General features: G+C 41.9%; 1 protein-coding gene across 1 annotated transcript in view; it reads left to right on the forward strand.

Annotated features, from left to right (window-relative positions):
• Positions 1-51: 51 nt before the first annotated feature.
• Positions 52-24,164, forward strand: part of NUFIP1 (nuclear FMR1 interacting protein 1) — a 28,052-nt gene continuing 3,939 nt past the window's right edge. The window contains exons 1-9 of the mRNA XM_062020483.1: positions 52-886; positions 1,130-1,218; positions 2,316-2,420; positions 3,058-3,120; positions 3,464-3,540; positions 9,832-9,924; positions 13,683-13,945; positions 19,103-19,231; positions 20,699-20,922. Of these exons, the coding sequence (XP_061876467.1) occupies positions 127-886; positions 1,130-1,218; positions 2,316-2,420; positions 3,058-3,120; positions 3,464-3,540; positions 9,832-9,924; positions 13,683-13,945; positions 19,103-19,231; positions 20,699-20,922 (1,803 nt within the window). The 5' untranslated portion in view covers positions 52-126. The remainder of the gene's footprint in view (positions 887-1,129; positions 1,219-2,315; positions 2,421-3,057; positions 3,121-3,463; positions 3,541-9,831; positions 9,925-13,682; positions 13,946-19,102; positions 19,232-20,698; positions 20,923-24,164) is intronic.

Genomic DNA, 24,164 nt, shown 5'->3' on the forward strand with positions numbered 1-24,164 from the left:
GAGCGGTGGAGCCCTGGAAGTGACGTGTTTTGTAGCAGCCGGCGGTGTAGCCCCACGTGGTGGCGGTGGCCGCGGCAGCACATCGCGGAGCAGAGGCTGCGCCCGGGCGGCCACTTCGGGCCCCACATGAACCCCTTCGCCTGGTACCCGCCGCCGCCCCCGGGCCCCCCCCCGCCCGGGGTCCCCCCACCCTTCTTCTGCCCGCCGCCCCCCTGGGAGCCCGCCTTCTGGACTCCTCCCGGGCCCTACCCGCCGCCCGGGCGCTACCCTCCTCCTGACAAGAGCTACCCGCCCCCCAACAGCTATACCCCCGCCGAGAGCTACCCGCAGCCTGCTGACAGCTACCCGCCCGCCGACGGATACTCTCAGCCCACCGAGAGCTACTCGCAGCCCGAGAATTACCCGTCCACCGACAGCTACTCGCAGCCTGCCGAGAGCTATCCGCCCTCCAAAAACTACTCACAGCCCTCCGAGAGCTACCCACCGGCCAACAGCTATTCGCAGCCTGAGAATTACCCGCCTGCAGACAGCTACTCACAACCTGCTGAGAGCTACTCTCAGCCCGAGAGCTACCCTCCTGCTGAGAACTACCCTCAGCCCGAGAGCTACCCACCGCCTGCAGAGAGCTACTCGCAGCCCAAGAGCTACTCACCTGCTGAGAACAGCTTCCCTCCGCCCGCCGAAGGCTACTCGCAGCCCAATGGCTACCCTCCACCCACTGAGAGCTACCCAACGCCAGCCAGCAGCTACCTGCAGCCCAGCAGCTACCCACCACCTGCTGAGAGCTACCCCCCCACCAAGAGCTACCCACCCCCCAAGGGCTACATGCCACCCCCTGCCTGGTACCCATCTGCCTACAGAGAGCGACCACAGCACCCACACGCTGGTGAGGAGCATGGTGGAATTCATCTCTTGGGCCTATGGGCTCTTTTCAAACCCTGTGGCTCTCCCGAACCCTTGAGGGACAGAGGATACTCTCTCCCTCCAAGCGTGTGCTCCACTGTCTGTGTTGGTTGTGCAGCCCCATCTTGTGTCTCCCGCAGGCACTTCTGTGCCAAATGAGGTAGCAGGGGATGTGTTTTACCAGCTGTATATATAACTAATTGAGTTTTTTCCCTATTTTCTGAAGGTATAAATGGCAATTTCTCTCAGAAATGGCAAGGCGAGCAAGGACCTGGGTTTAATAAACGTTTTCCAGATGAAAATAACAAGCCAAAGGTATGGACTGGGGTTTCCAGTGCCAGATAGATATGGATCTGTTAGAGCAGGTCCAGAGGAAGGTGATGAAAGTGGTGAGAAAGGTAAAGCACCTCTCCTGTGGAGACAGGCTGAGAGAGTTGGAGTTGCTCTATCTGGAGAAGAGAAAGCTCCAAGGAGACCTTATTGCAGCCTTTCAATACTTAAAGGGGACTTGTGAGAAAGATGGGGACATATTTTTTTGACTAGGCCCTGTAGCAGTAGGACAAGGGGTGATGGCTTTAAACTGAGAGAGGGTCGGTTTAGATTGGACATAAAGATGAAGTTTTTTATGATGAGGGTGATGAGACGCTGACAGAGGTTGCCCAAAGAAGTGGCAGATGCTTCATCCCTGGAAGTGTTCAGGGCCAGATTGGATGAAGATTTGAGCAACCTGATCTAGTGGCAGATGTCTCTGCTCATGACAAGGGGCTTGGAACTGTATGATCTTTAAAAGTACCTTCCAACTCAAAACCATTCTATGATCCTATAGTGGTATCTGTTGTGTGGAACTTGCCTCGTGGTACTGCAGAAACCCTGTGCTCTTGTCAAATGGGGGAAATGTAGGACAATTAGTCTGCAAATCTTGAGACAAATTCTGCCCCAGGTTTAATTTAGCAAAGTTGTTCCCATGGTGCTGCTTGGGTACTCTGTTATGTTAACAGGACCAGACAGCCAGGTCACCCTGATGTGTGTAGGATCTCTACTGCCCTCTGAGCACTTACTGCTCTTTGAGGACTCACATGTTCTGACTTAATAGGGAAGATTGTTGATGTACTGTGGCCTAGTTCTCTCCCCAGGCCCCGATAAATCTGTGCCAGCCTGATACGTTTGCAGAAAGGATAACTGAGGAAAAGGTAGTGGAAAAAGCTGAGTGCAGGGCTCTTTGGAATATGAGTGATTTGAACTTCACTTTCATGTGATGTAAGTTTATCTCTGAAACTTTTGAAACAGGTTGTAATTGATGGCTTTATTAAAAATAAGGAAAGTATTTTACACCTAATTAAAACCAGGAATACCTTGTAATCTTGTAACTGCAATCTTGAGATGATCTCATTTCTTTTTTTTCCCCCCCACAGCCTAAAAAGAAAAAAGAGCCAGTTTTCTCTCATTATTGTGATACCTGTGACCGTGGCTATAAAAACCAGGAGAAGTATGATGAACACATTTCACAACATAAACAGGTTGATGAGTTTGGCTTGTTTTATTTATACTTTGATTTTAAACTTTGTACTTGAACAAGTAGTTAGCTGTATTCACTCTTTGAATGGAAGACTTGGCAAAGAGATTCCAGAGCTACAAAAAGTATTAGCAGGGGACTCTTTCTGGATATTCTGTGTTGGTGAGGTCTCAGCTTTAATTTTGGTTGTATTGCTTAAGGCATTTTAACATCTTTCTTGTGAAGGATGGTAGGAATCAATTCATTGTCATGACTATGCTTGTAAAATTTTTATGTTAAAAGCCTTTATAGTTAAACTATAAAAGAATATAGTTTAAAAATTCACTCCTTTCTTGCAAAGAAGTATCAACATTTAAAATTGGAGTTTTGCAAATCTTTCTCTTAGGTTAACATTATGTTATCTCCAATTATCAGGTATATTGGCATCACTGAGTATTCTAAAGCCAGCTGAAATTTGGAAGTACGTTATTCCTTCTGACTGTCTTTGTGGTCATGTCTGTTCTGAAACTGGGTGGCTTAAGTTCTGTATAACTAACTGCACAGGCATCTGGCACAGAGTTTGTTTGAAGTGTACTTGAATGCTCCTGTCTAGTTTACTTGTGTAATTTGTTGTCTCTTCAGTTCACTCTCTTATTTTGCAGTGCACAGAGGAAGGCTGCAATTTCAGTGCCCATGAGAAGATAGTTCAGATACACTGGAGGAATGTACGTATTCCCCTGGTCCCAAAATGTGGGTCTATGCAGTCTTTACTGTAGTCCCTTTCCTCATTCTTCAGAGGGTTGCTTTCATTCTTCTGGGAGGAAAATGGATTGCCTCTGAGTAGAATTTGTTGTAAGAAAATGCTGTGGATGAAAATATGTTAGATACTATGGTTTGGGTTTTTTTTCATTGATTAATTTTATAATTACTGTGTGCAGTCTTGATACTTTTGGAGATGAAAATAGTGTGATACTCCTAGACCTGACAGAGTGATATTTTGGGGGTTTTTTTTCCCTTCTGTGTTTTTTCCTTCCCCTTTTCAACACCTATGAAATGCTTTTTCCTTAGGCACATGCACCTGGTGCTAAAAGAATAAAATTAGATAGTCCAGAAGAGATCGCTAGATGGAGAGAAGAAAGGAAAAAGTGAGTAAGACTTGTGACCTGTGCATTTGCTTTACTGTATTTTCCCTGTGTGATCGTTAGATGGCAGCTGAAAGGCAGTAGCAGCACATGGTTGCTGCTGTGCTTTCTTTGACTCCACAGCTTAAGATGTACCAGTAGACTCCAGCAAGGAGTTTTCCTGATTTTTAAGAACTTTCTGCACTGCTTGACTCTTTTCTACTGAAAGAGAATGGAATCCATGAGTGATGATCTCTCAGGTAGTGTGTAACTTGCATGTTACCTAGGGTACAAGGTAAAGTTCCCATGCAAGCCATATTTCTCACTTCTCATTCTGTGATGTGAACTGTTAGTAACTTTTTTTTTCTGTCGATCAGCACTGAAGTGCACTTCCATATCCCCCTGATTTATTTTTTTTCCTGAGAGTAGAAAAGATTAAAATCTAGCCTCTTCAGCAGGTGAAACGTGCTGTAGGCTTTTCTCACTTCCATCCCAGACTTATCATATAGTCCTGTGAGTGATCAGTATAAGAGTTTTATTTCCATGAGCAAGAGTCCTATATGCAGAGTGGGAAATAATACAAATTTAATCTCAAGGTCACTGGTGATGAGCTGAGGCAGTGTGCTGTCACCTGGGGTTTTTTTTAAATGAAAATCAGCCCAACTGTCTGCAGTCTTACTGATTAATCCAGCTTGCATTTATGCCAGAAAGTGGTGTTAATGCATTCTTGCTTTGAACCTGACCTCCCTTTTGAATTTTTATACAGTGGCTTTGTGAAAAAAAGGAAAATGAGTGGAATGTGTCTGTTAGGGGATTTTTTTTTCATTGCCTTCTATCACTTTTTGCTGTATTTAGAAGCAAAATATCTCCCCATGTAAATTCATCCTTCCAAGTTTTAACTTTCATTTGGACGTGTTTTCAGCTTTTTTCCCCTGCAAATTTCAGAAAGGCAAAGGGAAGCCTTATCACTGTCAGCACATCACAGCAGTCAGCTGTTGCACCTACTGTTAATTTTTTACAAAGGAAGATAATCTGTACGTTCCAGTTTTATTTTTAAAACCAGCTTTTGTTGATACAGAAACAAAAATGTCTTCCATGTTTAAAATGCTACAGTTAACCAGACAAAAATTTCATCTACAAATTGGGTGTTAGGTTACTTTTAGTTCCAAGGTTTTCTTTTTTCAAAGAATACTTGAGGGTCTGGATTTTATTGCTTTCATGTCTCCATCTTGCTGTCTTTTTTTTTTCCATGTCTTTTTACTTTCAATATGATGTGTTAATAGGGTTATCAAAACCCTAGATCTCCTTAGATTTGCCTGTGTGGTGGCCTACACTTAATTTTCTAACAAGGAAAAACATCATTGCTTGCTTGCACAGTGTTACTGGTTTTCAACTTTTTATACACTTTCCCGTCTTGGGAAGCATTTGGGAGAGTTGAGGACCTTCTAAGCCAAGGCCACTAGATGGAGTAGTGCTGTGGTTTATTTCGGTACTTCAGTCCTTCTGTGGGCATCTCGTTTAGCTATAATGAGTGGATGTAGAATGACTACCTGGGTGGCTTTTGTTACTCTTTGTACAGCAAGGAAGCTGTACTAACATCCTTCTATTTTTTAATTAAAGGGGGAGGGCAAGGAAAGAGAGAAGCCCAGCTGAAACTTTTGTGAAGCACTAATTGGGTCGCCAGCAAAGCATCAGTTTAGAACTGAAGGTCTGTTGTTGACTCACAGTAAACATTGCATTGTACAGGAAAAAAAAAGGACACCAGAGGGAGTCTGAGCTATTAGGCAGTTTTGGTTTATGGTGGCAGGAAAAAGCCTCTTTCTTTTCAGAAGCTCCACTCAGAGCTAAGAATGAATCTTTTTAGGCCATTAGTAGTTTGTTTCTAATTAGGTTGTGGTGATTTAACATGTGTGTTTCCATGCTGCTAACATTCCTGTCTTGATTGTTCTTTCAGCCGTTATAAATAATTACTTACAGAGTTGAGGGGTTTTTTTCTTCTTAATTAGCTTCTGTGTTGCTCAGTTGTGTATCCTGCTTAAAATCTTTTAGAAACAAGCTGTATTTAAAGTGCAGCCTTATTCATGTGGAGGGAAGAGAAGGGGGAGAGAGCTGGTAAGGAGTATCTCTGGATGAAGTATGCTGGGTTGGAATGCTGTTTTCCTGTCAGATTCTGTACAATGCCCTGTTCATTGCTGCAGCCTTCATGTATCTACTTACCTAAAAGACTCTTTAATGGTTTCTGTCCCATTGGACCTGCTGGGCCAGGCAATCTAATTAAGGGAACAGCAATAGAGATGAAGTTCCACAGGATCTCAGGGTTTCCCTGTGTTTTACAAACAGATGGCTGTGAAGTCTGATATCAACTTTTCTTGTTTTGATTTGTCCTATCCCTTCCAAGTGTTGAGAAGTGTGCTGTTTTCAGCATATTTTTTCTTAAATGTGAGCTTAGAGGGAATTGTCTACAGTGCATTTCTTTAATGTGACAGAATGAGGTATTGCTGTCTTCCCTTCTTCCCAAGTGATACTTGGGTTCTGCTAACCCATTTATTTCTGACCAACTTTTCTTTAGCAAAGGTTATTAGAAAGAATGTGGCAAGGCTGCTATAGTGTTAAAGTGAATCGTTAAACTTACTTTTGTTAAGGTCCTAATATAGTATTGGAGGATTTTCTTGATCTTATGTGTTGCTTGTAAATTCTCCTTCTCCTCTCCCCACTTTCTTTAATCTTGTGGGGCTCTTTTGTTCAGTTAGACACTGACTGCTGCATTTCCTTGCAGTGTATCCCATAGGCCGAGCACATGCTTAATGAATCAAGGCCAGTACTATCAATCACACCACTTTTAATTAATTTGTGGTTCTGTAGTTGAATAATGGCAATCCTAGAGCTGCTTGGAATCTTCCCCAGTCCTCCATTCATAGCAGTTAAATATGTAATAAGGAGAAGAATTTCTTAGTACTTGGTAAAATTGGAGAAGATGAAGCAAAGCAGAAGGAATGTGTAGATGGAGGTAAACAGAGACAGTAAAGTCTGCTCTGAATTGCAGGAGTGGATTAGCAATAAAGCTGCATCAGCCAACATGTGGTAAAATCACACTGGAGATGCATTGTTTGAAGTGCCTGGGAGTTTTAAACCAAGATTTTATAATTTCTCTGTTGAGCCATCTTTGTTCCCTTCGGGCTATCCATGTCTGTTTTGCTGTTGGTTTTACATATGCAATCAAGACCAGCTCAAGAAATTATTGAGTGAATTTGATCACGGTGTTGTTCTTTTAAAGATCATAAAGTTGTATATCTGTCAGCTCAGAAATTCATTGCCTAAACTGCTGTAGAAAAGTCTCTTCTCTTAGGCATTGGCAAAGCTCTGTTTTTCCACTGCTTGCTAAGAGCTAGTTTATTCTGACATTTATGTGAGCAAGATAAGAGTACACTGGCCTGTAAAACATGTATGGCTCTGGCTACTGCACTCATTTATTGGGTGAAAAAAATATCTATTCACTAAGGCACAGATGTTAAGTGGTTATGCACTGTGTCACCATTCCCCATCTCCAGACTTTGTTGGTGTATATGTAATATATTCAGCCTGAAAAACAGTTTGAATTATGGAAATGCCTATGGTTGGAAACTGCAGCTGCTATGAAATGAGGCTACCTGGCTCCTTCAGGGCAGTACTGGCTCCTTCATGAAATCTACTGGGCCAGACCATCACATCCTGATTAAAACTCCCTCTTTTACAGTAAGTTACTTAGGTTTGTGGAGCCTTTGTGGTGACTGGTGAAGCAGTTTATATTCAGTCTCTGACAAGTTGTTTGCAGGACCTAAGTGCTGGGCTACTTCTGCTTCAGAGGTATTTGTGGATAATGTTTTAAGAGCCTCCTTTTGTTAAGGGAGAAGGGGAGCATGCCTTCTGAGAAGAAGTCATGAGTCAGCTCATCAGATTTTAACTAGTGTCCTTTTATGTGGAGGGATTTAGTCTAAGCTCTTCCTTCTGCATTGTCCCACCTCTATTCAGGAGCAGTCAACTAAATTTGGCCTTCTTGAATGAGAATTCTCTGTATATATATATATATATAAAATCCTCTCTTTGAGTATTGCTGCCTTCATGGATAGATCTAAGCTGATGCTAGGAGGTGTGCAGAACCTCTTTGTACTGGGACTGTAGTACTTGATGAGTTGTGGAATTGCACTGGGGCTAGTACATTGGAGTGGTTGGATAACTTTGATCCACACCTCTTTGGTCCATTTTCTCGTTATAGGGCTGACTGGGGTTTAGGTGACCGGGTCCCAGCAGGACCCACTAGTGGGCTTTGCCCAGCCTCCTTGTCTCACAGCAGAGTACCTGGGGAGGACTGAACCCAGTCCTCCTTGTACTGAGGCTGGTGACCTGGCAACTCAAATATCTAGAGCTTACTGCCCACCAAGTCCTCAAATGGAAGAGTAAATTAGCAGATGCTCATTCTGAATGAAGTGAATCAGTGCACATGCACTGTCAAAATAGGTCCATTTTCTGCATAATGTAAAGGCAGTGAGTAAAATGCTATTTAATGTTTGAGAGGAGCTACAGATGCCTTCAGATCTGTTTTTGCAGGCCTACTTGGACTTACAACTTGAGCTATCTTTAGCTTTAGTTACTGCCTGTGTCAACTGGAAGAGTGGTTTAAGAGAAACCTATCTGCCTTGGCAGTGAACTGAGAGCAGTCATGGAGACCATTATGGTGGCTTGGTGGAGGGAGTGGTAACTCATAGGAATGAAAGTGGGAGGCAATCATGTCTCAAATCATGTTGTGAGAGCATGTCTGAATATGTTCTTAATCAGTATAACTACAGGAGTACTTTGAAAACTCCTTTGCTGCAGAATTAGGGGTCTTCTTTTAAGTCTTAGAAATATATATATTTTTTAAAGACAAGCTTGGGGCTCTTTTGAGCATAGCTTCTTAGTTTATAGCTCTCTCTGACTGTGAGCCTTACTGATTGAAGGAAAGCACCTAAAACTCTGGAGAGGTGCCAAGCATAGGGGATCTTTGTCAATGTGAAGCTCTTGAGATTAAATAATTCATCGCACACTTGCTGTGTGCTGGATGTGTTTGTAACATGGATGAGCAAATGTAGCTAACAGGGAAGAGCAGAGATAAAACACCACACCCCTGTGCTCACTTGAGCTGTATGATGGATTTCTCCCAGAAATCTAATGAAAATAGATACTGGCAGATTGTGTTCAAGTCCTCTTAAGGGAGACAAGTTTTGTGGAGTGTTTTTAGGTGTGTCTCATAGGAAATGCTGCTTCTCATCTTTTCTTCCTTGAAACTCACGTGCATCAATGTGGCACTTAACATTCCTATTATAAATTGGGGAAGATGCATATGATAAGGTTAAATATTTAAAAACAGATAAATGTCCTTTTTGATAGCTATATAGAGTGAGTAGCTGTTTTAAGTTTCTCGTTACTCCATTTTAATAGGGCTTATCAAATATTTATACTTTGTGTTTCTATCCAGAAGCTAGTGGGGGTGCACTGGTGTTTCTCATTTACCACCTTCCTCTCAAAGCACTGGGATTTAGCAAACTAATGTTTACAGAGGAACTAGCATAACCATTTTGGGGCTTTGACAGTGATTTGCAGCAGCCTTTGCCTATTGGACCCAGCGTGGTGTTTGTCCATAGGGAAGTGGGGAATAGAAGAGAGGGGTATTTTGGGAGGTGTTTATAACTGTAGAATTGTTTTGATCTGCATGGCTTAGCAATTTTTTCTTGAAGCTGGAATTAAAAAGGGGCAGTAATTTTGCTGAACTAGAGGTCAGTGTGCAAGCACAATACCGAGTATTGCTTGAGAGGAAGCTTGCGTCACATTAGAGGAATCTTATGCACTCAGAAGCTGTTCTTATAACTTTCTTTGTATAATGCAAGAACTCAGCACTTGGTTTGCTAAATACATACTTTAAAATCATTCAAATACTCTAATTGAAGCACCATAAAAATAAAATTGCAGGACTGAATTGTGCTGTTATGTGTAGGGGCAGGTGGAGGGTCTATGTGCGTTACTGAATTGTTTATGTATAGCTTCTCTGATGGTTTGTTAAGTCTGATCATGCCAATTTGGTATCCTTTTTTTTTCTTGTATCTGAGCATGTAAGCATAAGTGCAGTCAGATTTCTTTTCCTCACCGATGCCTTTTTAAGGAGGAAACAGTCTGTTAAACTTCCATGGAATGTTTAAAAAAAAAATCTGTTATGTTTATAGAGGATACAGCTTTGGTAGAAGGGGAATTGATAAAGTGCAGTAAATCATTTAAGAGCTACTGAATTGGGTTTTTTCCTCCTAGAAATTTCCCTACGTTGGCCAACATTGAAAAGAAGAAGGCGGTGCAGATGCAGAAGGAAGAACGGGGTGAAGTGCTGACTACCCAGCAGTTTGGGTAAGTGTTCTGAAACAAGTGTGTTTCTTTCCTCCTAATGAGTTCAGAAGTATGCTCTCTTTACTGTGGTCTCCCAACACTTGCTACTTCCACTTTACACATGATCTAGCTGCCCTTTAACAGAGGACGGGTCATTTGTCAAACTGCAGATGTAGTGTTCTTTTGCTTACAGGGCTTCATAGTCCACTTCAGTTAAATTAAACAAAATTTATATTAGAAATCTGATGTTCTTGTTCAATTCTGCACTCTGGTTTGTTTGATAGAATCACATTCTAGTGGCCATTCAGTAGATCAATATAACTTTGGTCTCTGAGAGAGAAATAATGGGGATGGGAGTCATGCAACATAATAAATCTGTATGGTCTAATACTTTAATGCCTGAAGACAAACAGGAGAGATTTTTGTGAGTGGATTTGGCTTCTTACTCTCTCAAATGATAAATCAATAATGGAGTGAAAAGGGGAGGAATGTTTACCTTTATTTTCATAGCTTAAGTAGTGCTTCTACTTTTTTTCTATCCTCCATCATCTTTATCTGCTACCTTTGTTCTGAGCCTAATCCTTACTCTTCTTGGATTTTTATCTGTTCTCTCCCTCACATTGTAAATTACCTTCTGATTGGATCTTTATTCTTTTCTCTTCCCCTCAGTGTTATGTGCAACCAGCTAACTTCTTTAGCTCTACTTTAGGGATTAGCTCTACTTTAGGGCCTGTGGGAAGACCTTTCTTAAAAGAATGTTATAGTGATCCACACTCCTGGAACGTCATTTGTTTAAACTAGAATGACTGAGGTGGAAGGCAGGAGCAGGCTCAGTTCTAAGTGGCTCTTGCTAAACACCATTTGTTGATGCATGAAAGTGAAACTGAAGCTTGCCTAGTTTGGGTTTTTTTTTGTTTAATAGGAGATGACATCAAACAAAATAAAACTTGCATGGTGGTGAATTGGTTGAGCTAGGGCAGAATAGCATTCAATGTGAGGCTAGTGTCATTTGTTTAAATGGTGACAATGCAAATTACCTTAGTACAAGTCCCTCAGATGACCCACCTCTTACCCACTCCCTCTAACCACTTGCCTTCTATGACTTTGAAAAGAAAGTTTTATAAAAGATTGAAGTAAAACTTCTTTTAAAGTACATAAAGTTGCAGAAGTGCTTTGGTCCCGTGGAACCAAACCCAGGAATTGGGACTAAAGCTGCAAACATCTGTTAATACAATGTTTGGAGATTCTTATGAGTAAAGATGTGTTTTGCATGTCATGGTAACAAACTGTATGGTGTCTGCAGGTTTATTTAGTAGCTCTTGTGGCTCTGAGTCAGATGTATTATGTAATTAAATGGCCATCAGCAATTCCATACTATTAACGTTTGTTAGTAAATTTAGATCTGGGAAAATTGCTTGGAGGGCAAAAACCTTCAAAATTCTAGGTTGTTTGTTTTCACTTAATGACCTTTAACTGTGGTTGATTTTAGAAATCTCTTTTTTTTGCTTTTCCCTTCCCTAAGCTGATAGCACTATGGACTTGAACCATCAAAAAAGTTGTCATTTCTGCTTTGTAAATCAACAGTGAAGATTCTGGAATTGGTTCTTATCTGGCAAATTTGCTGATGCATGAGGCAAAAATAGAATGCAGCTTATTGTCTGCAAGCAGTACTATTAAAGCAAATAGCTAAATAAGATTTAGAAAGGATTAGATAGTTAACACTTCTATGGCACTTTCCATTTGTGGTTCTTTGAAGTGCTTTACAACTGATAGTTTTCAGCATCCCCATGTGTGAGATCAGAGATGCAGAAGGACCATGTTGGTAGTCTGTCTGGTGTCTTGCAACAGCTGATTAACAGCATGTGGCTCTCCATCCCCTCTGAACGGGAAGTGAGGAGTAGTATATCTTTCATGAGGGGAAGGCAGAAGGCAGATGCCAGGCTGACATTTGTTGGGATGTGTTTGTGACCTTGGGGTTTCCTTCTGGGTGTTTGAGGCCCCAGGGAAATCGGAATGTTGTTTTTAACTCTTGGTTAAGGACAGCGCTCTGATGGAGCTTCTATTTGCTCAATATTGTCTAGGGTATATAACAACATCCTGAATTCAGAAATTCAGATCTCTGTCTAGATGGAATTGAGCTATGGGAGCTTATATCAGCCTCCTTTGGCGGATGAGAGATTGATGCACAGGAGGGTGGTGACTGGCCTCTTGTGGCACAGGAGCTCTATGATGGATGATGTGACCAGGTCTGAGCAATCAGTGTTAGACACTATCATGAAATGACTGGAGAGTGAAATTATATGTTTTTGTTGCGATATAAAACCATTTTGAATGCTATGACAGACTCTGTTCCTCTCTCAAGAAAGGACTTAGGCTAGAAAGGTATGGAAGAGAGGAATGTTTGCAATGAGAACATTTCTATACAAGCAATGTAGTGGTTGACTGGGAAGGGCTGTGGGATAGGTGTCTAGAAAAAAAATTGCATGTGTGGGAAGAGGTGAACAGAATACAGTTACATACTGTTTCTTGTAACTGGAGAAGAATGGGGATACTAAATGACAATCGTAGATACCAAACCGAAGGCAGATGAAAAAAAAACCTTTTTCTCAAAATATTAACACTTTACTGCAAGATTTCAGGAATGCCACATATTCAAACAGCATCCTGCGGCACGAGACACAAAACCATTAGTGTCTTGAACATCTCTAGTTGGAGAAGATCTCTGAGTGATAAAGCAGGCAAGGAGAAAGGTGATCATTCTCCCTGCTCTTACACTCTTTTTGTTCTTTCTTCACATGTTCCACTGGCTGCTTATCAGTGAAGAGTTACCAGGTTAGAAATACACCTCTGAGACTGTGTTTTCAGATGTGTGACTTTGCAGATGTGTAACTCTAGATCCATGGAGAAGCTTCAGAAAGAAGCTCTTGCTCAAGTATGGTGTTATATGGGTGACAGACTAGGGATAGCGGGACCTCTGCTCTGCTAGCTCTAGGTGAGGCTGAGAGTACTGTGCAGAATGAGGCATGGGGCTCATTCAGGGTGGTAAATCTTGTATGTCGTTTTGTGTTTGTAATATGCTGATGATTAATTGCAGTCTTGTTTTACTGAATTAAGTTTCTGTGGAACATAAGTGGTTTCAGGAAGCCTGGGTTGTCCTTTCTGTATTTGTTTATCTGTCTAAGTCACATCTATTTTTGTATCTGTATAGTTAGAGAGTTTAAGCTCTCCACTCTCTAGGTACCTTCCTATAAATGTGTTTTGTGTTTATAGGATACCTGGAAGATTATGGAACACAAGTGAATTTTAAGACTGTATTTTAAGACTTGTATTTTGGTTCAGGTTTTTAAAAATCCATTGTCCTGATAGAAGTTTCTTTTCATGCTTTTCCATTGGAGTGAAAAAGGTGAATGGCATATTAGTTGGAGGCAGTCATTGCACCTGATAGTGTTAGATGGCTTGAATGGATTTAGTGCAGCAAGATCCTTGTCTGAGCTGTAACTTGAAAAAGGAGACCTAAGGATTGGAAATATGCTTATAGTAGATGCTTCCCTCTTAGTTCCACATTCCCTGTTTTGATTAATTTGAATGAGTTGTTTAACTGCTTAGATGAAGGGAATATTTGTCGACTTTGTAATGTGAAATGAAAGCACCGTATCCTTACACTGTAGGTGATCAAGGAATGTGTTTACCCCAGGTGCCTTTTGCCTGAGCTGTTTGGCTACATCACTTGCTTTATTCTCATAGCTTGTTTGTTTGAACTTTGTATTTGTATTCTCCAGCAAAATGAAGGGGATGTGGAAACCTCCAGAAAATGAAGAGAGGCCTGGGCAGCAAGGAAGGCAGAAGAGAAGACAAAGGCGCCCATTCTGGAAGAAATTTAGGAAAAATGGTGGAGAACATAATGTACATAGAACTCAAAATGAAGCCAATGGATCGGAAAATAGCACGTGTGAAAAGGAACATGAAAACCAGCAGGCTTTGGCAGCTCAGCCATGTGTGAAGGACATGGACCCTCTCAGTCTTCTGGCAAACAGTGATGTTGGTAAGATGAAGGAACTTGGAGAATTTTGATTTTAAGTAGTATTTCCAAAGCTGTTGCTGACCTTGTGCCCAATCAGCAGCTTCTGGGGAGAGCTGAGGATTTCCAAAACCATATAAGCTTTGTCCTTGATTGAAAGAGAGCTAACTGCATGTTTAAAATGGGAAAACTCTCTTAGTAGAAGGTTGATGCATTTATGTGAGGCTTTACAGTATTTTTAGAGAATAATACTGTGGAGCCCTTTGTCATATTTACCTTCTCATTGTTACTACCAAAAAAGCCCAGATGGCTATACAGTGGCTAACATAGTGCCAGAAACAAGAGTTGTAAGCTTGAAGGTAGTGCAACATGCTTGTGCCCAAAACTTGCACTTAGAACTTTCTTTTAGATAGAAATTTCCATAGAGATCGATCCTGATTCAGGACATGACCTAAGAAAATTCCCAGTGGGATTGTTGTGAAAGAGTAGGTTTGTGCTTTATCCAAATGAACGGTGGTGAATCTTGCATTTCGGGGATCTTCTTCCCTAGTAGGCTTGGCCTGTTATGGAGAAAACTGTCTTAGTAATCTAGAGGTCTTTGAAGTATTTATCTGTCTAATTGAATTCATGTCCACATGTGCTGGTAGGAGGAGCTAAAGCAAGTCGACTTGGCTGAGATACAGTTTGAAAAGAAGCTGAAGTGGAAAGTCATACAAGAGGAAGAAAAATTCTGATTCAGGCTGACACAACAATGTTTGAAATATTTCCAGCATTAAGCATTTCTACATAAGTCTGCTTGCAAGCCAACTCGATTGTATTATAAACTGTGGTAGTTTGACCCTGGCTGGATGCCAGGTGCCCACCGCACCACTCTATCCCCCACCTCCTCAGCAAGCCAGGGAGGGGAGATAATAAGATGAGAGTCTCCTGGGTTGAGATAAAAGCAGTTTAATAAAGAAACAGCAAAGCTATGTGTGTGGGAAGCACAGCAAAAGCAGATAAAGCTGTTACTCTCTACTTCCCATCAGCAGCATTGTCCGGCCACCTCCTGAAGGTCTGGCCACCTCCTGCTTAATCTGAAGGGGAGAAGGCATTGGGGAAGCAAGATGTAGGTGTGTCTTGGATTTGAAAAATAGCCACACTAGCTGCTTAGTTACCTGAGCTTTGTATGTTTTAAAAATGCATTAGTAGCCTTAAATCAATATTTAGCTAACAAACTGAAGAGGATGTCTGGGCTCTTAAGGGACTACTGCAATTATGTCTCTGTTTTAACAGGTACTTTACCATAATAATCTTATTTTACCTGTAGTCTCCTGATTAGGAATTCTTTTTTTGTGCAAAACATGTGGGAGAGTCAGCAAAGGGAAAGTGGTGCAGGCTGTAGGGAAGAGATGCTGTAGTAACCTTAGGAAAGAGAGGGAAAAGAAACAGCTTTTAAGTTTAGCTTGCTAGACAGGGTATTGAAAGTGCTGCCATAAATTTTGTAGGCAGTATTACACCTTCTGGTGTAAATACTGTACAATAGTCTAAGGGACATGTGCCAAATTGAGGTGGCTAAACTAAGATGCAAAATAAGAAAACCTTTATAAAGCCAGGAGAAGAATAAAGTTCTTCAACAATCAAATTATTGTTTACACACTATTAAATATCCCTGGGTGGTTTTGAAAAGAAAAGTGTTTTGAGTGTGGAAACAAATGGATTTCCTTGTGTGAGTTAAGCAAGTTACTTTAAAATATCAGTATTTTTATTTTAATTCTGTTTTTTGCTGTGTTATTACTCTTGGTACTCCTCACACGTATGTGTTCTCTGAAGAAGCTGCTTAGGTTTCTATTTATTTATTTTTTTTGTGAGAATGTCTTGTTTCCACATGCTGGCAGCAATATAAACTCTCCAGATAGAAATATTTATAATGTAGTCAGCAGTGATGCAGTACTTTTAGACTATGACATGTAAGCTGACTTATACTCTAGCTATTTTTAGCAACAAGGCTCAAATGCATTCTCTGGAAAGACATCTAATGCTGAATTTTTCCTCTTGAAAACATAATCTGCAATTAGTGGGAACAAGGACTCAGCATCCCTATGCAATTTGTTTGTTCCACTAATCTCTTTGTGTTGGGAAACTTAAGTATGCTTAAATATATTTCCCCACATCATCTGTGTTTTACTTAATGATTAAAAAGTCTAATTATACCAAAGTACTGCTAGTCATTTCTGTTACAATAGGTAGAAGAGGAATGTGGTTGGCTATTACATGTTATTAAAGCCAGTTGCAGTTTTTGATACTATTGAAAAATCCAGTCATAACAAATAATAATAGACACAGTATAACCAAGTAGAATTAAGAAGAACCCAACGTACAACTGGATTTTTACTGTATTGGTACATTTTGTTGGGAGTATTTTAACCTTTCTAACAGCAGCACCTCTTTCTCTAGAGTGAATTTATTTGCTTCTGTTAAGTGGCTAGTTCCTTCAAAGATAAGAATCTGAACGGGAGAGAGAAAACAACTTTCCTCTTGATTTGTAAACAGAAACAAGGTATGATGATGAGTCTGTGAGGTGTAAAATTTTGAGGGATCTACTGACCAGAAGCAGTCAGTTGGATTGAGTAGTAACATGACACTTCCTCCAAATGTGTTACTCTTTAAAGAGAAAAGGTGTTTGTCGTGGTTTGGCCCAGCTAGCAAAGAAGCACCATGACAGTCTCTTGCTTGGTGCCCCCCATTCACTCCCACGCTAGTTAGAATGGTGGAGACCCCAGTGAAATGGGAGTAAAAAGATAAGCAAGGTTGTTGTGGGTTAAGACAGGGACAGGGAAGGCTCGCTGCCAATTACCATTCTGGGCAAAACAGACTCCAATACTCGACTTAGAGAGGAAAGTTTATTCTATTACATACAAGAAACAGAACGGAACAAAAAGCAAAAAGAAAGCAGGATGATGAGAAAATTACGACCAGCACTTTAAGATCTCCCTCCCCCATCCCTCCTTTCTTCCTGGGCCCAGCTCTCTGCTCCCGATATCTCTACCTCCTCCCCCCCCAACGGCTCAGGGGGGCAGGGAATGGGGGATGTGGTCAGTCTCTCACAGATGGGCTCTGCTGCTTCTCTCTTCTTAGAAGAAGACAACTCCTGGCATTCTTCCTCTGCTTCAACATGGGATCCCTCCCCCCAGACACAGTCCTTAACGAACTTCTCTGGTGTGGGTTGTTCCCAGCAGCTGCGGCTTCTGCTGATACAGGGTCCCTCACACAGGACACAGTCCTTGTTGAATATCTCTGGTGTGGGTTCTTCACCACAGTTGCAGCTTCTGCAGAAACAGGGTCCCTGCCTCTGGACATGGCCTCTTCTGGGCATAATTTTAATGAGCTTCTTTGGTGTAGGTTCTTCCCCACAGTTACAGCTTCTGTGAATGCTGGGTCCCTTCCACAGGACATTGCCTCTTCCAGCCATAGTCACTGCCCCTGGCATGGGGTCTTTAATGAAGTAAGTCACTGCTCCTGGCTTGGGATCGTCTTTAGCAAAGTGAATCTCCACACTTGATGCGGCATCTTTAGCAGAATACAAACAAATCACAGCTTCACTAGTCTTTTCCATAGAATGCAGGGGAGTCTCTGCTCCAGCACACCACCTTCTCTCTTTCCTCACTGACCTTGGGGTCTGCATGGTTGATTCTCTTCCCACTCCTTGTACCACCACCAGCTGGAGAAAAAGAAGAGGGAGAAGAAGAGAAGGAACAGGAAGAACCCTCCTCTTCTGGCTTCTTCTTAAAAAGTGATAGTGGAGGCGTCTAATTGGCTCCGCCTCAGAAGTGGGTCTGGCTCAGAGCTGGGGAGAGTTTTGAGCAACTTCTTACAGGAGCCATCTTTACAGCCCCTTACCAGAAACGACTGTCATGTCAAACCATGAGAGTATTCCAGTCAATGTATTTTCCTGCTTTGCTAAAAAGCAAATTCTTTAAAGTGATTCTTTAAAATGTAAAGAAATAAGAAGAAAAGGCACCCAACCTCAGTGTACACTCAATGTTTTGGATGACTTAGAAAAAAGCTGCAATGAATCAAAATAACTTGAAGTAAATGCTGGTTTTAGTTGCTTAAGTATGTGCAGGTGCTATGTATTCTCCATTAGAAAAATATACTGCTTCTAGCATGAGCTTCCAGTGTAAATGCAACTTGGTATGATTATGAAATCTGAGAATCAACCTTTCTCAGATCTGAAAAGTAAAAAGAGGTAGGTAAGTAATTTAGAGATTACACAGGAATTTTATTTGATGTAAGCTCCAATGAATCAAACTGCCAGTTGTTAATGGTATGTTAGAAGAGAATAGGGAAACATTTATGATTTCAAAAGAAGCATCTCAAACAGCACTTGTTTCAGTAAAATTTCTTAAGAAGTATGAGACTGCTTTCCTGTGAGGCAGGCTTGGACAGAGAGAGGATGGGAGAGGGCACAACTCCTTGTTAAAAAGAATATTGCAACAAGTCTTTTTCTAGAAGTTTCAATAGGATGGTTTCTCAAAATGTTTCCTGTACTGTTGTGTGTGGAGGGGGGTGTGTGTGTATATATATATATACACACACACACACACACGTATGTATGCACACATGAAACTTGTATGCAGGAGTCTTTCTAATATTTTAGTGTGTATAGATCCTTTGCTGCAAACTAAAGCCACCACAATTTTGCATGTTTATTTCCAGGATTTTTTTTTTATCTGGTAGAGCTCTCCCTTCCTAGTATCCTGAATTTCAGCATTTTTCATCCCCTTGCCTCCTATTTTCCCAATATTATCTTTTGAATCTTTCTCCTCCATCCCCTGCCTCCGCAGGACTAAATCCAGCCAGACTTTGAAACAAGTTATGAAATCCTTTCTCTCTCTCTTTACCTATACTTGATAATGAAACCTATAATTACGTTCAGTATGTGAAGAGAGAACCAAAAAGCCCAAGCTTTTGTTCTGGGAATTTTTTGCTGCTGTAGCTTTCCTGGCAGGACTGTATACCAGTGGTGAGATGACTTTGCCACCAAATGTCTGTAGAGGGTTGGCAGAGGTGGGGTATTTTGATCAGGCCACAGCGTGACTGATGTTGGGCTTATGTAGTGGTGAGATTTAGCAGCAAGGCTGGCTGTTGGCATGCAGTATTGGTCAGAACTCCTCTTGCCTTCTCTCTCTTTCTCTGCAGAATCTGACAAGGATGACACAGCAGACAAAGATGGGAAGCTGGAATTGACTGTTGTTCCCAAGCAGGTCACCTCTGCCCTGAGTTCTCTGTCGGCCAACTACGGGAGCGCGTCTGACAGTGAGCCAGAAGGTGTGTATGAGCATGTCCTCTCCCCTCCTACCCTGTGTCACTGCACTGCTGTGGACTGCAAGCAATGATAAAACCTGATAGCAAATTACCCTTCTTTGGGAAGAGTGTGAATTTGGTCCTTTGCCATCTCCCTTCCTGTTGTCCAGCCCCTGTATATTCATGAATACAGCATTTATGAGTGCAGTAGTCCAGTGTCAGGTCTTCATGACTGTGTGCCCAGCTGCTGAAGGCTGCAGGTTATCAGTCAGAACCTTTATAGTACTTAAAATTTTTTGAGGAAAAAAACTTTTATGAGTAATCAAAAGTATTGCAGAGGAAGTTACGACAGGTAAGCTGTGGCTTACTTTAACATGTTTGTTAAATCTAATGGCTATTCGGTGGTTATATCTCCAAAACACTTGGCTATCAAAATGTTTATTGATTTCTAATAGGATTACTAGGTGAGCCATTACTTGTTCCCAGTATAGTGATAGCTCCTGGTCTTGAAAGAGCACCTGGACAGAACACAGCATTTGTGCAGACAGCTAGTGCACAGGGATGGCCCTGTCCACTTGGTTTTGCTGCATTAATGCCTTTTTTTTTTTTAAACCTTCCCCTTGGCCCTAGAGCATACTTTAGAAAGCCCCAAACAGTTTTCTGAAGGACTTGGTAGAGGTTTTCTCCCGTCTGCTTGCCTTTTCTCAGCAGCATGTGCTGGGTTGAAGAGGGTGCATAAATATCTTTGGTTAGGGTATGTGTCATCAAATTTCCCAAGCCTTTTTCCCTTAGTTGGGGGGAAAAAAATTCAGCCTATCTTCAATCTCACTTCAAATCATGTTTGAATAGTGCCAGGAAAAAGCTGTTACGCTCAGCCTGTGAACTAATTTCCATGTCCTTAAGGGCTTTTTCCATAGAAGGCTGCTGGATGTTGCAATAAGACATGAACTCTAGCACTTGGATTTTGTTCTCTCTGAGTGTGTGCATTAATGTATAGTACAGAAGTGCTGCTGCTTCTATTTTCTGCAGATAGTTACTATGCTTTGCTTGCCCTAGATGGCCTACCCAAAGTTACAGAGGGCATCTAGCAGGCAGGGAATTGAACTTGAGCATCCTCTGCCCTGTATAACTGTGTCATGATTCTCTCAGTAGCCAAATTTGCAGCAGGCTGTATTGTGGGACAAAAGCAGTGTATTTGCTAAGTGATAATAAGACAAGGGCCTGAAAATCTTGTTCATCTCTTACTACTATTTTTCTTGTATTGTAGAATCTAGGTATGTTGTTTTCCTTTCTGTGAATGTTAAGAGATATTTTTTGTGTGTATTTTAAAAGAACCAAACAAACCCCTCCCTTCCTCTCAGTAAACTTTAAACATCTTCACACCAGGTTATATGAGCAAGAATAGTACTAACGAGCTGCCAGTGCATGGGGATATAAGCATGTTCAAGAGGCTTTTAAGTTTGACATGAAAGTGTGTTCTTTCTCTTTAAGAAGTCCCTGTCAAGACTGCAACAAAAGCTGAGACAAACCAGGCTGCTCTCAGAAATGCACCTCAAACTGCTCCAATCCCTCGGAACCGAAACCCGAATCAGAAGCATGCAGGCGCGACGCTGAGGAGCTCGAATGCAAAAACACGTCCCCCCAGAAAGCCTGAGAACTGGGGCAAGAAAACATTACCTCTCCTGCCCAAGCGCCGGCCAACCCTGCTGGAAATGGTAACAGTCTTACTGCTAAAGCAATGCCTCTTGTATGAGAGCAGCAATGTTTGTGAGGGTTCTCCTCACAAAAGTTAAAGCAGGCTATTTGAGAACAGCAAAGTGAGTGTTTCACTCTGAGAAGGTGTAGATGCTGAAATAAGGCAAATAGAAGTACCCTGGTGTACATTTAGGTGATGACTGCCTTTGGTGGGAAAGAGCTGACAACTTAACCAAGTGCCTAAAATTAGCTGTGCAAAGCACAAAATCTTTATTCCTCCCTCTTCCCTCCCTTTGGTAGTATCCAGTAGGTTTTGTTTGTGTGATCCTATCAGCCTTATTTTAACCTTCCTCCTTTTGCTGCCCCTTTTGCTATTGAGCTGCCATTCTCTGGTCAAGGAGAACACAATTTCTTCAGATACTGTAAGAGAGGCCTTGTTGATAAGGGTGTTGGTGACTGAAGATGTAGAGTGATGTTGAGCTGCAACCTGCATGTGCATAGGTTTCGTATCTGTAGGCATGTTTAGATCAGTCTGAGGAAGTGACAGCACTGGTACCCTCAAGATCAGATTGGTGTCTCAGAAGGGTAAAAAGAGGTTTGTAAGGATGAATCTAAGATGTTAACAGTTCTGTTCTCAGTAACAGAACTGCAAAGCATCCTATTCAGAAACTTGGTAGGTTTCTTTAGTATAAAAGAAACCTCAAACTTTGAAGCTTCTGTCACTTTTAGTACTCAAAAGCAGTAGCAGATAGGTGGGCTACCCTTTTGTGGTTCTGTAAATAAGCAGCATATAGCTCTGCCATCGAGGGAAAACCTGCTGTGGGCAGAACATGGAGGGAAGCAGGGTGCCACTGATATCAGGACTCTGAAACAGCACAGGATATTTAGGCAAGAGATACCTGATAAGGCACATTGGAAGCTGCAGATGTGAGAGAAATCCCTTGATAGTCATTTTAACACACACTGCCATTGCTGCCAAGAATTAAATCTCCTAGTGACTGAAAAGGAACTGTTTGCCCTTTATGTAGCTCTCTAAGCATGCAGTTGTCTTTATCTCTTGCTCTTCAAAGTTACTGGTGATCAAAGCAGTGAGGACTCTGGAAAAAATGCAGATGAAGTCTCACATGCTGAGAGAAGCTGGAAGAACATTGAAAGCCTGAATTGTAGCTTGCCAGTATAGTCCATTTTTTTTTAAATTGCAGTTTGGTGGATTTTTTTACCTTTTAATGTTGCTCAGACCTGTTGTTAAGGGACATGTACTGTGGCTGTGAATCACAGAGGAGTGCCTGCAATTCACAAGTAGGCTTCCACTGTCAAAAATCGTCAGTGTATAAAACCTTTGAGGCAACAGCAAGGTTGAACCTTTACAGTGAGTCACTGTTGAGGATTTATCCAAAAAGTGAGGAAGCAGGATTGCCAAGGAAAGGATTTGTTGTAGCAGTGAAATGGTGCTTTAAAAATATAAAAGAGAGATAGGAGAGTAGCTGCAGGTCTCTATTCAGTAGTGGGCTTGGACACTACTGAAATGTATTGATTGTAGCTATTCAAACAGTGATGCCTCTTCAGCCATTCTGTATGCTGACAAAATAAAAAGCTCGTGTAGCATCACCCCACTGATAACCATCCCTGCCTTTAAAAAGTGTAGTACAAAGATACAGTCTTTGATAGGGTGATGATGCATCCCATCCATGCCTTATTTGGCCATTTGGGAAGGCAGCAGTTTCTCCCAGTCTGGCAAAGAGAACATCACCATGCTGTTCCATCTCTGCCCTAATGTGCATCTCTTAGTTTTAACAGGAGGTTTCTGAAAGACCGTTGAAGGTGTCAGCTGCTTGTCACACTTCTTAGTAACAAGTCTAAATAGCAGTACACACACCTGAAAGTGGCTGGTTAAACTACTGTTGAAACTTGTAACAGCAACAGAAAAGCTTCTCTGTGATGGTACCAGCCAAATTTAACAAGATTTGCAATGCCTAGTATAAATCTCCTGCAATTAATCAAGTAGGTACATATTTAGACCTGTGCTTTAAACTTGTTTTTTCAGAGTACGGGTTCTGTTGATGCTCACAAAGACAGAGTCCTTCACCCTGATTTTTTTTTTTTGTAATGCTAAAATGAACTTCACTGAGATTAAGGGAGATGAGGGAGGCCTCTAGCACTTTGATTAAGCTACTAGATTTAGGTTGGTGGATTAGAGCCCAAACCAGTTATTGCTATTTAAATCCACAGTCTGGTGCTTGATGAAACCTGATGGTTAGATGGTCAAGTCCAAAGAGTCCTGGTCAAGGGAGTTAAATCCAGTTGGTGTCTGGTCAGAACCAGTGGTGTCCCCCAGGGCTCAGTACTAGGGCCATTCCTGTTTAATGTCTTTATTAATGATCTGGATGAGGGGATCTGTGGAAGGATCTTATTAATATTTACAAATATCTAAATGGTGGTTGTCAGGAGTTTGGGGCATCCCTTTTTCCTATCGTATCTAGCAACAGGACAAGGGGTAATGGGATTAAGCTGGAACACAAAAACTTCCATTTAAATATAAAAAAAACCTATTACTGTTCAGCTGAGGGAGCCCTGGCACAGGCTGCCCAGGGAGGGTGTGGAGTCTCCTTCCTTGGAGGTCTTCAAGACCCGCCTGGACACATTCCTATGTGACCTGATCTAGGTGACCCTACTTCTGCAGGGGGGTTGGATTAGATGATCTCTAAAGGTCCCTTCCAATCCTACCATTCTAGGATTCTGTGATTCTATAGAGTGCACCCTTAGTAAGTTTGCAGATGACACCAAGCTGGGTGGAAGTGTCAATCTGCTTGAGGGCAGGGAAGTTTTACAGAGAGGTCTAGATAGGCTGGGACAAGGTCAATGCCATGAGTTTCAGTAAGGCCAAGTGAAAGGTCCTGCACTTGGGCCACATCAATCCCCAGCAGTGCTACAGGCTTGGGGAGAAGTAGTTGGAAAACTGCCAGATAGAGAGGGACCTGAGAATGTTGATTGACAGGGGTTGAATGTGAGCCAGCAGTGTGCCCAGGTGGCCAAGGAGACCAATGACATCCTGACCTATATCAGGAACAGTGTTGTCAGCAGGAGTAGAGAGGTGATCATTCCCCTGTACTCGGCTTTGGTGAGGCTGCACCTTGAATACTGTGTCCAGTTTTAGGCCCTTGTCTTCAAGAAGGACACTGAGGTGCTGGAGAGGATCCAGAGGTGAGCTACCAAGCTAGTAAAGGATTTGGAGCATGTCTTCTATGAGGAACAGCTGAGTGAT

Source organism: Colius striatus, chromosome 1, assembly GCF_028858725.1.
Source record: "Colius striatus isolate bColStr4 chromosome 1, bColStr4.1.hap1, whole genome shotgun sequence".
NCBI lineage: Eukaryota > Metazoa > Chordata > Aves > Coliiformes > Coliidae > Colius > Colius striatus.